At 34.2% G+C, this 14275-nt stretch overlaps 1 protein-coding gene across 1 annotated transcript in view; it reads left to right on the top strand.

Moving 5' to 3' along the window:
- The first annotated feature begins 1843 nt into the window (after positions 1–1843).
- Positions 1844–14275, top strand: part of LOC106785020 (homeobox protein HMX1-like) — a 19452-nt gene continuing 7020 nt past the window's right edge. The window contains exons 1-2 of the mRNA XM_014745118.1: positions 1844–2030; positions 2103–3020. Coding sequence (XP_014600604.1) covers positions 1856–2030; positions 2103–3020 — 1093 coding nt within the window. The 5' untranslated portion in view covers positions 1844–1855. The remainder of the gene's footprint in view (positions 2031–2102; positions 3021–14275) is intronic.

Raw genomic sequence — 14275 nt, 5'->3', positions numbered from 1 at the left:
AATAGAAGAGAGAAGAGAAAATTAGAGAGAAATATGGAAAGGGATAGAAATTGAAGATGGAAGTTGAATGCTAAAAGCAAAACAGAGAAAGCGTGCGCGATATATATACACACACACACACACACAGAGCCAGAGATAGAGACAGAGTGGATAGAAGCAGAAACACACAGACACACATACACATATATACACCTTTCGGATTGCCAATCAATTCGCGCATCGCGCGCCCGGGAATTAGACAATTAGGAATCGTCACGTTCCCCGAACGTTAGCTCGTCGTCGGGCTGGCTCGACGTCGTCCTCGTTCCGCTCCACCCTCCACAACTCCGGGATTCCCCACCACGTTCCATACAGGAGCTTTCATCCCTTCCAATAGAGAAAGTAATGCGACTAGTAAGCAACAGCGCCCCCAATGAACACCGCAACGCCACCTGCCGATCAAAATTCCTCCTGTATCTCTCTCACTCTCTCTTAACCCTTAGAATATTCCGCTGAATCAGGATTGGTCGAATTTCTTTGGAAGGTAACGCCTTCTCTTGAAACGCCCGCCGTTCAACTGTACACCTTCCGATTGGTCGAGAGCTGAACAGCCGTACCGGTTCGACTGGTTTCGCGGGGGCGGCCCACAACCGGTGGCACCAGCACGACGACGTTCACCGCGAGTTTACTAGAGAAAAGGAGAGAGAACACGCGTGACCAAAGGAGAGAGAACGAGCTCAAGTCGGGCTCTCCGTTGCGGCTTCAACCGAGCTGGTAATCAGTGCCGTTTCCGCGCCAGCAGCGGCTACCACGCGCCCAGATTATTTTGGATTACGCATTTAACCCGTGGGGACTCGACCTGCCTAGCCGGTCTTCTTCTTTCTCCCTCTTTCTTTTTTCTGCACACTTTTTCATTTTGCTCTTGCTCTCTCTCTCTCTCTCTCTCTCTCCCTCTCTCTCTCTCTTTCTTTCTATCTTTCTCTTTTTCTTTCACATACACCACAAACACAAAAACACTACTCGTATTTTCTTCTATGCCCTGCCTGTGTTTGCCTGATAAATCCTAATCATCACAAAGGTCGTTTAACAAATCTACGCGTTTCTTCTTCTTCCTTCCTCGATACTTTTTGGATTCACCTTAGCGCCAACTTTTCGTGAGGATATCAGTGCTCGAATGTCTATTAGGAAGAAGATTGAAATCTTAACAGGGACTGTGTGACAGTGCTGATAAGAATTCCTTGCAATACATCTAACTGATATGCTCTAACTAGTTTTCCTGGATTCCTTCATAATGATTCCGCTATTTTGTATGATATAAATTTGACAAGGATCGATTACATTATAACGATTATTATACGATAACTAATTGCAAAATCGGTTAATGCAATCATTCGAATTGATAACAGTAATGATTACATTGTGGATTTTGATAAGAGACACTGTGCGTCAAAAGTTTCGGATGTTGTTATGTTCTTACACGACGAAATTGGCAAAAACAGTTCAGTGAATTGACTGACAATTGATAAAACTATTCCAAAGATAATCGTAAATTAAGGAGAATGAAAACGTCTAAGTGTTAGGACTAATTTCAAATTACAAAAGACACTGATCGATTGGTGAGTTTCACGAGTAAAGGAATCTGAACTGTCAATAAAACAACAACAATGAAGAAACCAGAATTAATAATTTGCAATTTGATATGCATCTTTCCTGGATCGTAACAAGGAATTTGATTGAGTCTTCGCAAGATAAGAAAGTGTCAAAGATCGATAAAAACAAATAAGACCGTCGGCAGGGACGCCTCGGTTTAACAAGATTGGAAAAATCTTAGAGATTGATCAAAGAAAGGGTTGAAAAATAATCGAGCTGGAGCGTAATGAGCAACAGCGAGGGTGTGGTGGCTGGCCAGGGTGCCGGAAGCGATCGTCTTTGCGAGGACGTCGACATGGCAACCCCGACGTCGGCGTCGTCAAATTTGAAGCCAAGAAACGGTAAGATCAGCTTCAGCGTGGACGCATTGCTTAGCGGCACGAAGAAGTCTGCGGCTGCTGGTGTTGGTGGTGGTGGAGGAGGTGAAAGAGGAGGTGAAAGAGGTGGAGGAGGAGGTGGAGGAGGAGGAGGAGGAGGCGGTGGTGGTAGAAATTTTAATAATAGCAGAAGAGAAAACGAGGAAAGAATGGACATTGAAAAGAATTTGGAGATGGAGGCAAGATACCGAGAGATACTGTTGGAACAACAAAGAATACACAGCAGAGAACTGTTGGCAAGGTTAAGTCCACATGGTTCCGTTTTAGCGGCGTTCGGTAATCATCATCATCATCATCATCACCATCATCATAACCATCATCAAAATCGAATACAAGAACAAGAACATCATCCGTCGGCAGGTAGACAAGAGATCCTAACCGTGAAAGATTTCTCAAGATCTAGCAGTCACGACAAATCCTCATCCCCGATCAGAATAGACCAGGAAGTTCAAAGGGATAGAGACGGAGAGGATCGTCGATTAACGACGGACTCGCCGATCGGTAGAATCACCGAATTGGCGTTGCAAAGAGAACGCGATAGGATTCAGGATGACGAGGATTCGAGAAACGATAGAATGACCAATCCCCGTTCGGTATCGCCAGTTAGTAGGCGAGAAATGTTAGACGATCGTAGCGATTCCGAGGCGAATCGTTCCCTCGAAGGTGACAGAACGACGGATCATCTTGATCTCGAGGATCAAGAGATACGAAGCGTCGGACAGTCGGAAGATCTCAACGTAATGGACTCGGATTGTGAACTCGAGAGAGATCTCGAGACCGGTCAAGAAAAAGAAGAGAAGTCGAGTCCGGTAGTGCCTCAGCCAATACACCCTGGGGTCCAAAGGCCCTCGCAGGGAGGGCCTTACCTTACCGGTGCACCCGGCGCTCCTGGATGGAATCCTGCAGGATTTCCGCATTCTCTTGCTAGCTTTGCCTGGTTACCCCCACCCCCACACCCACATAACCCTCATGGACATCTGTATACGCCTCACGGAGGACCCACGAGTCCTAACGGTGAGATTATTCATTTTTTTTATCCCATCTTTTGGGGTAGTTCTATCTCTATTCTACATTATTTAACTTTAACAAAAGTAAATCATACAAATTCTAACGATTGAAACAAAGTTAGTATAATATATTGTATTATCGTATTTGAATTACCTAATTCTCGGAGAACAACGAACCTGATATGGTATTACTCGATGGCACACAAATTACGGCACGAACGATCCACCTCGTTCTCGATCGGCCAACCTGATGGACCTCACGCGAACCCAATAAATATAACTCCAGTTCCGTTTCTTTAATCGAGCCTCTAGCAAACTACACGACCAACCCGTTACGAGGTGTAAAAGAGTTAAGTCGGTTTCTACCTTATCGTTTTAATTCCCCTTTCCTTCGAGAATTTTTATCTCACGCTTACGCACCTAAACGAATCTTGAACTGTTGATCTTAGATATTGGTAAAGAACTTAAACATTACTGAAAATATATCATTCTTGAGATTTGTGATCTTCTTTTATTTATAATTATTCGCATAATTACTCAGATAGTTAGCTTGAAAGATTATTTTCTTTAATTGAGATTAATTTTATATTCATATCTTGAAATTTATTAATATTCTTTATAATATATAATAAGAAATTATAAAGGGTTGATATATAAAATTATTTTGTTCAGTAATTTTTAGATTGACGGTCAGTTCTATAATAGGGGTGGATTTGCATTAGGGTCTCATATTGATATATGCAAAGTGTATATATTTTATTATAAGAATACTGACCATCTAAAGTAGCAACAATTTTTATATTAATCAGTATAATACTATTTAGTTATATATTTTATTATATAAATATTACCAAAAGTGGTTGGATTGAAAAGTTTTAATCTTAGACACAATGAACAATAATTTCATAAAAATTGAAATTGACTAAAAATAAAATTGTTTATTATATATATATATTTTATTTTAAAAAATATTTGAGATCGAGAAAAATATTGACCCGAATAAGAATCAAATATTAATTTTTAACACGAAACACAAAAGGAGGATCACAAAATGGAATGTTTAAGAAAGAAAGAGAGAAAGAGAAAAAGAGAGTGAGATGAGGGGGGGGGAGTCAATTCGTGCTGCAGATCGCGACAATGTCGATGATTAGGCGGAAAACGCGAGCTCCTAATGCGCCTCGCACGACATTCGCGGCACGATTCGCGGAGACCATAACGTTCGATATTAGCGTCGGTGGTCACGCAAACGTTGAGAGCATTATCGGTTCTTACCAAGTTGTATGTATAATATATATATATATATATACCTAACATGTGCCAAAGAATTTACTTATACGAGAACTCGTTCCATCGAGATCATGATTGAAAAGTCAGCAACTCGGAAGACCAGCAGCTAGCTATCTAACTACCTGCATATCTTTCTTTTCATTTATTTCATAATTATTTTATATACGAATTAAAGATCAAGAATCTTTTGGCCAATAATTTCGTTGGCACAAGATACTAAATTATAAAATAAAATAAAGAAGAAATAATCTAAGGGAAAATAAAAAGAAAAATTCTAAAAAATGGTTGAGCAATCGTACCGGTCAGATTAGAATCTGTAAAATATGTGACAGAAATTTTCATTGAAATTTGTTGAACATGATAAGTAAGTTTGTTTTTTTTCTTTTTAATTATCTTACTTATGGTTTACCATTACTTACATTAGTATTTCACGTAATCGTTAGCCTACTACAAACGATATTTTTTATTTTGTTCTTTACCTTAATAGGATTGATTCGACTATACGATATCCGTAATTTGTTGAAGTCTCACAGACTGTAACTATATTTTTTTTTTTTAAGCTTTTTTACTTATGGGATTTCTTTTAGAATATTCTCTATAAGATCCGATATACAAATAATTTACATATTATCATTAGCTGAATATTCCCATTGAAACGTTTAAACGTAGTACATTGTGGATAGAAAAAAATCGTTTGAAATATACCAAGCCTTTCCCTTCGATCAAAGCAGAGACTCGTCACGAAGTTTCACTGACTTTCTTCAATTCCTTCCACGATGCTTTGCCTATCGAGTCCCCGTCTAACTTCGAAAACACGTCGATAGAGAATCTAGGCTAGCGGAACGTACTACGTTCCTTTTCCTATTTCAACGATTCTGGAAAAGCCAACAACCAACTTTGTTTCATCGACCAAATCAATTCCTCTTATTCCAATCTCACGATTATTAGTCACATTAAATAACCTGAAATTTTACTAAATTTATATCCAAACGAACTGAACAATCCTAGAAATGTATTCAATATTATTTAACATAATCCAAAAGTTTACAAGATTTATATCAATCGAACAAATGTATTCGCATCTTCAAGGCATCTACCACACGTGTTCAGAAATTTCATTTAAATATCCTACAAAAATAAAAATACAATTTTATATAAAAAAAATTATTACAATCCAAAAAATATAAACCCTAAATAAATTATATACTATTTTCATTATTTACAATAAATAAAATGAAAAATGATATATCTTAAATAGTTCATTGAAAATCTCTTAAAGATATTCATACTATTTCCTTATTTACGTATCCCAATACAAGTTATAGTATTTCCGAAAGTGATAATGAAATGAAAAGCTTCCTATGTGTGTTAATTAACCTACATGATTAAGCATCGAATGGTATCTCCCAATCAGATATACTCGATAACATGAGTCATAGTCGCGAGGTGATAATAATAATATAATAATAATAATAATAATAATAATAATAATAATAATAATAATAATAAGATTAATAGCTATCGATTTCTCAAATATGAATCTCAGTAGAGTTAAGCGTGAGTTTGTTAAACGTGGAATTAAGATAAAGAAACATAGCAAGTTAGGTGGGGTGGTAAATCTGTCGAGCGTATGAAATAATCGTTCGTTCAATTAAAGGAACTGGTCGAAGAACCCTGGCGTGGGTTCTCTCACTCTCACTAACTCTCTCTCTCATTCTCTCTCTCTCTCTCTCTCTCTCTCTCTTTCATTCATTCTTTCTTTCTTTCTCTCGCGAATCGTTTCATGCACGAGCAAACCTTACTGGAGCCAGGCATCGATCCGGCTGTTCGAGCCAACAACGACGAACAAAGCTCCACCTTATGGCTCCGACTCTATCATCCATACCTGTTAACTTTAATTGACAGTTTACTTTAATGACAGTCACCTTATAGACGCTAACTCTGAAAAACATAGCCAGCTTCGGTGACCATTATACTCTTGGATTTAACAGTTGGTATATCTCGGCACATAAACACATAGAAAAGTGGATGTCACGATATATATTCTCTCTCTATCTTTCTCTCTCTCTATTTATCTCATTTTCTCTATCTGTTAAATGCAATCAGAAATCAGAAATTTAACTTTGAGCATTTAACTCGTTCCATTTAAAATTACATACACGATACGTGTTTGATTTACAAATAGAGGGGGAAAAATATTCAATATAGATAATAATAATTTATTTGAACACTATTATATTGAATAACGAAGACCGAATGTTTTGACATTTTATCTTTTTTCGTATACAATAAAAAATTAAAGTTTATAATCGTTGTATTTATGAAATTACACGTTACGCGTTTGATTTACAAATAGACGTGGAAATATTCTAGGCAAATAATGGATATTATTATTCTGAATAACGTATACTTAATATCCCATATAATTCTCTATCTTATATTTCTCTATCGAGAAATCAGAAATTAAAATTTAAGCTTGGTTGCATTTAATATTGTTAACACGTTTTAGCGTTTCATTTACAAATATGTAAGCAAGGAAATATACCAAATAATGTGCATATACGTATTATATTATTTTATATATATATATATATATACATATGTATATTTTGGTAAATGGGTGTATAATAGGTTGCCTCAACACTATTATCTCGAATACCGAGGACTGTGCGCAATAAATATCACCGTTAAAGCACGAGTACGTTCGCGAGTTCGCTTTTCTCGCTTCGGCATCGGACTCCTCTTACAGCTTCTACTTCTTCTGGCTGCTGGACCAGACGAGTACTGACTTTGGAAATATAAATAGACGTCGCGATTCTAACCGTACGAACGAACGAGTTCGAATGATCGTCGGAAAAACAGATATGTTTGCTGTGCCCATGATTTGTGGGCTTCCTTATTTATTAAAAAAATCTTAACGGAAAAATAATACAACGTTGATTTTCATAAATATTGTATAGAATTGAAACAAAAAATTGCAAGAAAAATTCTTAATTCCCGATACCATCGTCAGAATTATATTATTTAAAGAAAGAAGAAAAAATATATTAATTAGGATTTAAACAGAAAAATTATTGGCGCTCTATAAAAAAAAAAAAAAAACAGTAAAACAAAACGAAAAACACAAAATGATGAAAATAAAAATAAAAATTCATATTACGATATGATTGTATAGAAAAATTGTAAATTCTGATAATAACGTTGAAATGAAATAACCGAGTACCGAAACATATTTAAACGAAGACTCGTTAGCTTTCAACTTCCTTCTCTCTACCTCTCTCTATCCTTTTCTAAAGAATTGAAAACACTTTAAACAACATAAAAGCGGCATGGAGAGACACAACAAACAACGAAACGAGAGTAGTTATATTTCTAACAGAGCTATTCCGTACCTAACACGAGCAAAATTGGAGTTCGCGCGTAACGAGAAACTCGGTGGTGTGCTTCCTAGAAAGAAATTTTCTGAGCCCATTACTGAACTCTCTCTCTCTCTCTCTCTCACTCACTCTCTCTTTCTTTCTTTCTCTATTTCTTAACTCGAGTATATAAAAGTCGTTGGTTGTTGAGGTTGCTACTTGGTTGAGTAGATACGGGTGGCAAAGGTACACACGAGTTCTCGGTTGAGTGTATATTTTCTTGACGTCTCGAGAAAACGAATGAGAAAGAGGAGGAGAAAGATAAAAAAAGAACGAGAGAGGAGAAAAGAGAAGGAAGAAGATACTGTTCCTTTGGTAGAGGAGGAGTCGTACGTATACCGTCGAGCATGATAGAGTCATACATAACCGAGAGCATCCATAATGCATTCAAGGAGGCCAGGGTAAAAACTGCCCTTGTTTGGTTCGCCTTGGCACACCCAGCTCCCTTCCTTCGCGACGTCATCCTTTTTGTCGATGATAACGACAAACCACTTGCCCTTTACTTATTCCTCTTCTTCTCCACCCTTCCCTATCCCCCTCACCTCTCTCGTTCATTCTTTCTCTTACTCTTACTCATTCACTCACTTACTTATTCTATCTTTGTTTTTCATCTGGTTTGCTCCGACGAGCCTGTTCGTGAATCTTTCCTCTCTTTCACTCTCTCTCTCTCTCTCTCTCTTTTTCTCTTTGTACATCTTCTCTTTCCAAGCCACCCTTTTTCTTTTCACCATCAGAGCGCGAGACCAATTACCCGTGCGATCCGAAGCGAAGTGTACGGGGTTGCGAAGTCTCCCGCGCACGTCCTCCTCTTCAACTCGTCCCCAACTCGTCCCAACTCGACACGCCGCCATCTTTCTACACTCCAGCCCCGTTACCTCTCCCGGATACCAACCCACGATCGATATTTTGTTACGAGGATTTTCTTCCGACTAATCGTTACCCCCGTTCTCTTACAATCCTTTTTACTTTCTTTCTTTATTTATTTATTTATATTTTTCTGGATTTTTTTCTATTTTTCCACCACATTTCTTTTTTTTCTCGAATTTTTTTAAATCACTCATGGATAAATTTCTTCAATCGTACTATCTCTTTCTTCTTTATGCTTTCTCGTTCTTCTTCATTAAAACGACGAAAGATACTTTTCTTTATTTCTCTCTCTCTCTCTCTCTCTTTCTCTTTGTTCATCCTTTATACTCGTCAAAGAGAATTTTTCTACCCTCTAAGCGTATACGTTCTCTCGGAATTCTCGCATCGTGTCGTCTACCGTGTTCACCGACAAACCGTTTAAACTGACTCGTTTAGTTTTAATAACGATCGAAGTTACCTACCAGAGAGTCTCAACTTTTTTCAAACACGTTTAATCATTTTTCAAACAAGTCAGCATTAGTCTTCTTTCATTTTCTTCTATATATTCTTTCTTATTCTTATTCTACTCAGAGAAAACGTTTAGATTACTATTACGAGTATTTACGAATAATTAATGTATGTTATCAATGAAAGAAAAAAAATTGGAAACAAATAATATAGAATTTACAATCACTATTGACAATTAAACGAATGAAATAAACAAAATATAACTTATAACTCGTGACGGTGTGTTGAAAAGAAAAAGAGATTAGATACAACATTTATATTTATTTAAAAGAAAAAAAAACAAACCAATTCCGTGTGTACGTGAATTAATTTCAATATTCATTTCAAACGTGGTGAGAGAATGAATGAAAGAGAGAAAGAAAGATAGAAAGAGATAAACGACGATTTTAAATGAGAGAAATTATAGATCTCTCGATGAATCGTTGCGAATAAAGAATAAGGAAAAAAAAAATGACATAAATGATTAGAACGACAATCACGGGGGACGCGTTCGACCAAATAATTCTTATCGAGTATAGATTTTAACCGGTTCTTTATCGTTGAAGTACGAATTTTCAGTTATTTCGTAGATAGCACGGTATGAAATCTCCGGAAACGTAATACGCATACCACACATCACACACACATTCGTTTTAATGACTTCATCGACGACGACGAGATCGAGCTCGATCCCAAGTTCCGATAAGGACGATGTAAAATTTTATTATACCTACTCGCTACGAAGATTTTACAACTGTCTTTGAGTGTAACGCGATACGCCTTTTACCATTGCGAACCGAATTGATTTCATTTTTTTTTCTTTTTTTTCTTTCTTTCCTTTTTTTCTTTCTTTTTCATTTATTGCGATTAACTACGACGACTTATATACAACCGTGCATATATTTGCCGAACAAAAAATTATCGATAGAAATAATATTTATTAAGCAATTGATATCTTCTGTAAATTTGTTAAAAAATGTCTACGATCTTTTATTTTAATATATTTTACTTAAGGATATATATGGAACACAAAATATATTATCTCGATAGAAATGATATTTTTCTTAATAGATATGCATACGCGTACGCTTGCAGTAAAAGTTAATACATATAGTAAACAATGTTCCAATGACTTTGCAATAATATTCTTTTTTATATTCCATCCTTGGAAATTCTTTTCTTTTTTAAAATTTAATATTCACACTTATCAATCTCCATTTTGTTTCTTTCAAAAGAAGAAAAATTAATATCTCGAATGATTAACGAGTTCAAAACCGTCTAAACAAAACTTACCACACCATGCAAACTAATCCTCATCGAAGGAAGGAAGTAGATCGCGTGGAAAAAAGTGTAGATCACGGAAGAAGATTGTGCTTTTTTTAAAGGTAATAAAAACTCCGACACAGCGAGCCTCCTTACACGTTCGTACTTTTCCAGCCAACTAATTTGAATCGAGCACGAAACTTCTACCTGTCACCAACGAGTAACGCCCCATACCCTGACGAGATAAATGCTTCAAACAAGCTTGTTGACGCTCGCACGAATCCTCTAACATCCATCTATTGTTTATTTACTTCAAATACTACGTAATATTACGTAGATTTTATATACATTGTCGTCAAAGGGAAAACAAATCCTTGAAAATACATTTTTATCTCACGTTTCTGATGTTTCTTTTGTTTTAAAATGATAAATAATTATGAAAATACTCGAGGGTTTTTGTAAAAATATTTAAATGAAAGCGAATAATTTTTATTTCATAATTACTTTGTGTATATGGAAAACATTAATAATCATGCATCAGAGAATTATTATAATCTCGTTTAAAGTTCTAAAATATTTTAACGAAAGTATGCAATATCTTTATTCAGAATTAGAGTGATTGAACATAAAAACACACATGATCGTGCGAAGTATTGCGTATAAATTAATAGATGAATTAAAAAAAATATATATATATAAAAGTATAGTAATCATCTTTGAAAATAAATAAAACCAATCGACATTAAATTAAACAACAACAACTTAACAACAAAGTGGGAGGAGTCATATGAAGTAGCGTAAATGAGATCTTAATAAAGTTCTATCAAAGTTGCAAAAATCTCATTAAGGTTAAATTTGAGAATAATTCTGGAACATAGCGGGGAGAAGAAATTGGATGGGTAGAGAGGGGTATGAAGAGAGTGGGGCGGGGAGGGAGGTACCTTAGGGGAGGTTAAGAAAGATCTTTCTTTTGGTATCCGTAACGGTGGCTTTCGAGTATTATGAATACCGACGTCATTTATAATGCTCGAACGCCACCGTCGCATCGTCCATGCACATTTATCTGACTCGCACGTCGAGGAACGAATTAACGAAGCCCGCCCCACGTCCCCGATGTGATGTTCTACAAAATATTTCGAACAATCCATCATTCATCGTAGACATAATTACCGACGTTCGTAGCGTTCTTCTGAAAATAAAAAAAATAAAAAAGAGATAAGGAAAGAGAGAAAGAAACATAAAAAAAAATCGATGCACACAATCATTGTATTAGTGTACAAATGCTTATATATATACATGTGTGTATATATAGATATGAATGTGTGGTGTGTACTATAGATCACTGCGAAAAAGATGTTCGTTAATAAGTTAATTAGTCTCGCGACAGACTTTGTTAATGTTTACTCTCTTTCTGTCTTTTTTCTCTCTCTGTTTCTCTCTATTTTTCGGTTTTAAAACACATTTCTATGTTTCTACATTTTTCAAGTGTTCTCTTTGATACGTGAGAAATAAAAGATCAAAGATCATTTTATACCAGCTAATCCAATTTTATATCAAATACATATTACTTCAACAAAATTATAATTATTCTTTTGAATATTATTATTTATTATTGCTATCTCTCTCTCTTTGTTACTTTGTGTATTAAAACGTACTTTTTAATAAAAGTATATAATTAATCTTTAAAAGATTTATGTATATATAAAATTTACAAACGTTTTTTGCTACTTCAATAAAGGACAATTTTTTTCTCGAGATTAAATAAATAATTAATCTTTTTATCTCGAGCAAAAATAAATCACTAAAAATCGGTCAGAATAATCGTGATTTGAAAAATAAAAATTTCTAAAGGAAACAATGCGAGAACAAATTATTCTTTTTTATCTATTTATTCTTAAAATAGACGCGATATAATAAGAAAAAAAAAAATTACTACTTATATACAAAGTTGTGAATGCTATTGGAATAATCATTGGCATAATGATTAAATACACCTGTATTGATTTAACACTGACACATAGAAAGAGCTTTGAGCTTCACGAGTAGAGGCTATGTAATCGTTTTCTTGGTGCGTTCTCTTGTCCGGTAATTAACAGAAATTAATTAGCGTTCAAGGGAGATAGGTTAGTTGAAAAAGAAATAAAGAAAAGAATGAAAAAAGATAAATGTATGCGTCGGCGAACATTATTCTTACTTGGAATTTTTAGTCTAGAAACGGCTTGAGTGCAAAGACACGATTATGCGTTCGTCGGCGTCGTCACTCGTCGTCTAACAAAAAGAAAGAAAATTCTCTTCTTTATTCTATCCTCGAACGGATCCTTATCTTCGATTTATCGATATTTTCTTTAATTACATCAAAATTCAATGCCCATAAATATTTATTTATTTTTCCTTTAACAGAGAAATATATTATATTTTTACGAGATCACACATGATTACGTTACACGCAAGATCACATTTAAGGGATGAAATCACGTTTAAAAACTAATATACTTATTATTATTAAGTTTTAATATACCATTTTATTTTTTCAATAATTTAATTATTGATTAGTTTCTAATTCATTACAGTCTTTAATAGATAGTAATTTGATTATTTGTTCGCGTATTTTAGTAAAAATTCAACATTGATTTTTATATTCGAATGATTCTACAAATAAAAGTTTCAATTTAAATTTTTCTATCGTCTGTATTTAACATAATTAATCAATGAATATTCGTTAAAAAACAACAAGAATGAATGATCGTCATCGGTAAACTCTTCATGCAAAAATTTCACTCACAATTAAATTCGACCGTTCGATTATATTCATGAAATATTGCGAGTCTGATTCGAAATTAACATAAATATACAAATATATTCGATTATAAAAAAAAAAAGCCATTCAGAACGTTATTATTAAACGTATGAAATCGAGTAATTTTATTTCAAAAATATATATCAAGTGGAAGAATTTTATATTTTTCTTTCCCGCGTAAAAAGAATGAACTTAATTATAATTAATCAGTGTCTCTCGTTATAGATTTACGATTTTTTATCATAATTACCGTCATTATAAGAATCGAATGAAATATTTGTTTGATCGACCATGAAACTTACCAGTCAAAATACTGATTCCACGTGGCACGAAAAATAAAAAAATATTTTATGCATGCATAGGCACACATAAATATCTTTTATAAAATACTTTTACTAATAAATTACATAAATTTCATAAATAATCGTAACGTATAAAATGTATGTTATATACCTTATCAAATATATCATAACTTAACAAATAAATGTGTATGAATAAAACCTGATTAGAAATGAAAAATAAATATGCTATTATTCCGAATATGATATATAATATAATATTCTCTATGTACCTAATTAAATATGTTATTAATATAAAATAAGTGCAATATATACATAAATTATTTTAGAAATAAAACAAAAGAAATATATTACTACATATTATTCCGTAATTAAATATATTTTAAATAGAGAGAAAGAGAGAGAGAGACGTATAAAAATAAAGAGTAATAAAATAAGAAAAAACAAAATGGAAATAAAATTAACCACGTTACCAACCTATATATATAGCACATTTAATTCCGCGTGAGAGTTAACGATCGAACGAGAGGAACGATTACATAATATAGTATTATAACGATTTTCCAATACGACAATCTAATAGATAAATCGAGGAATAATAATCCGTAACAAAAAAAGAACGAAATAGAATCGTTTTCTCTTCTAGTGTTTATTAGTAAGCCGGTTCCAATCGAGATTCTCATAAAGAAAAACACGCGAAAAAAAAGAACGAAAGAAAAAGAAAGTGTAAAAGAGAAAGAAATAGAAAAAGATATATATATATATATATATATATATATATATATAAAGAGAGAGAAAGAGAGAGAGATAGAGGAGTAGATATACACCGCTCATAAGACGTTCGAAC

This window comes from Polistes canadensis, unplaced genomic scaffold (assembly GCF_001313835.1).
Source record: "Polistes canadensis isolate GaletaPanama2010 unplaced genomic scaffold, ASM131383v1 scaffold_43, whole genome shotgun sequence".
In the NCBI taxonomy this organism is placed as follows: Eukaryota; Metazoa; Arthropoda; class Insecta; order Hymenoptera; family Vespidae; genus Polistes; species Polistes canadensis.
This window is presented reverse-complemented; position numbering and strand designations above follow the sequence as displayed.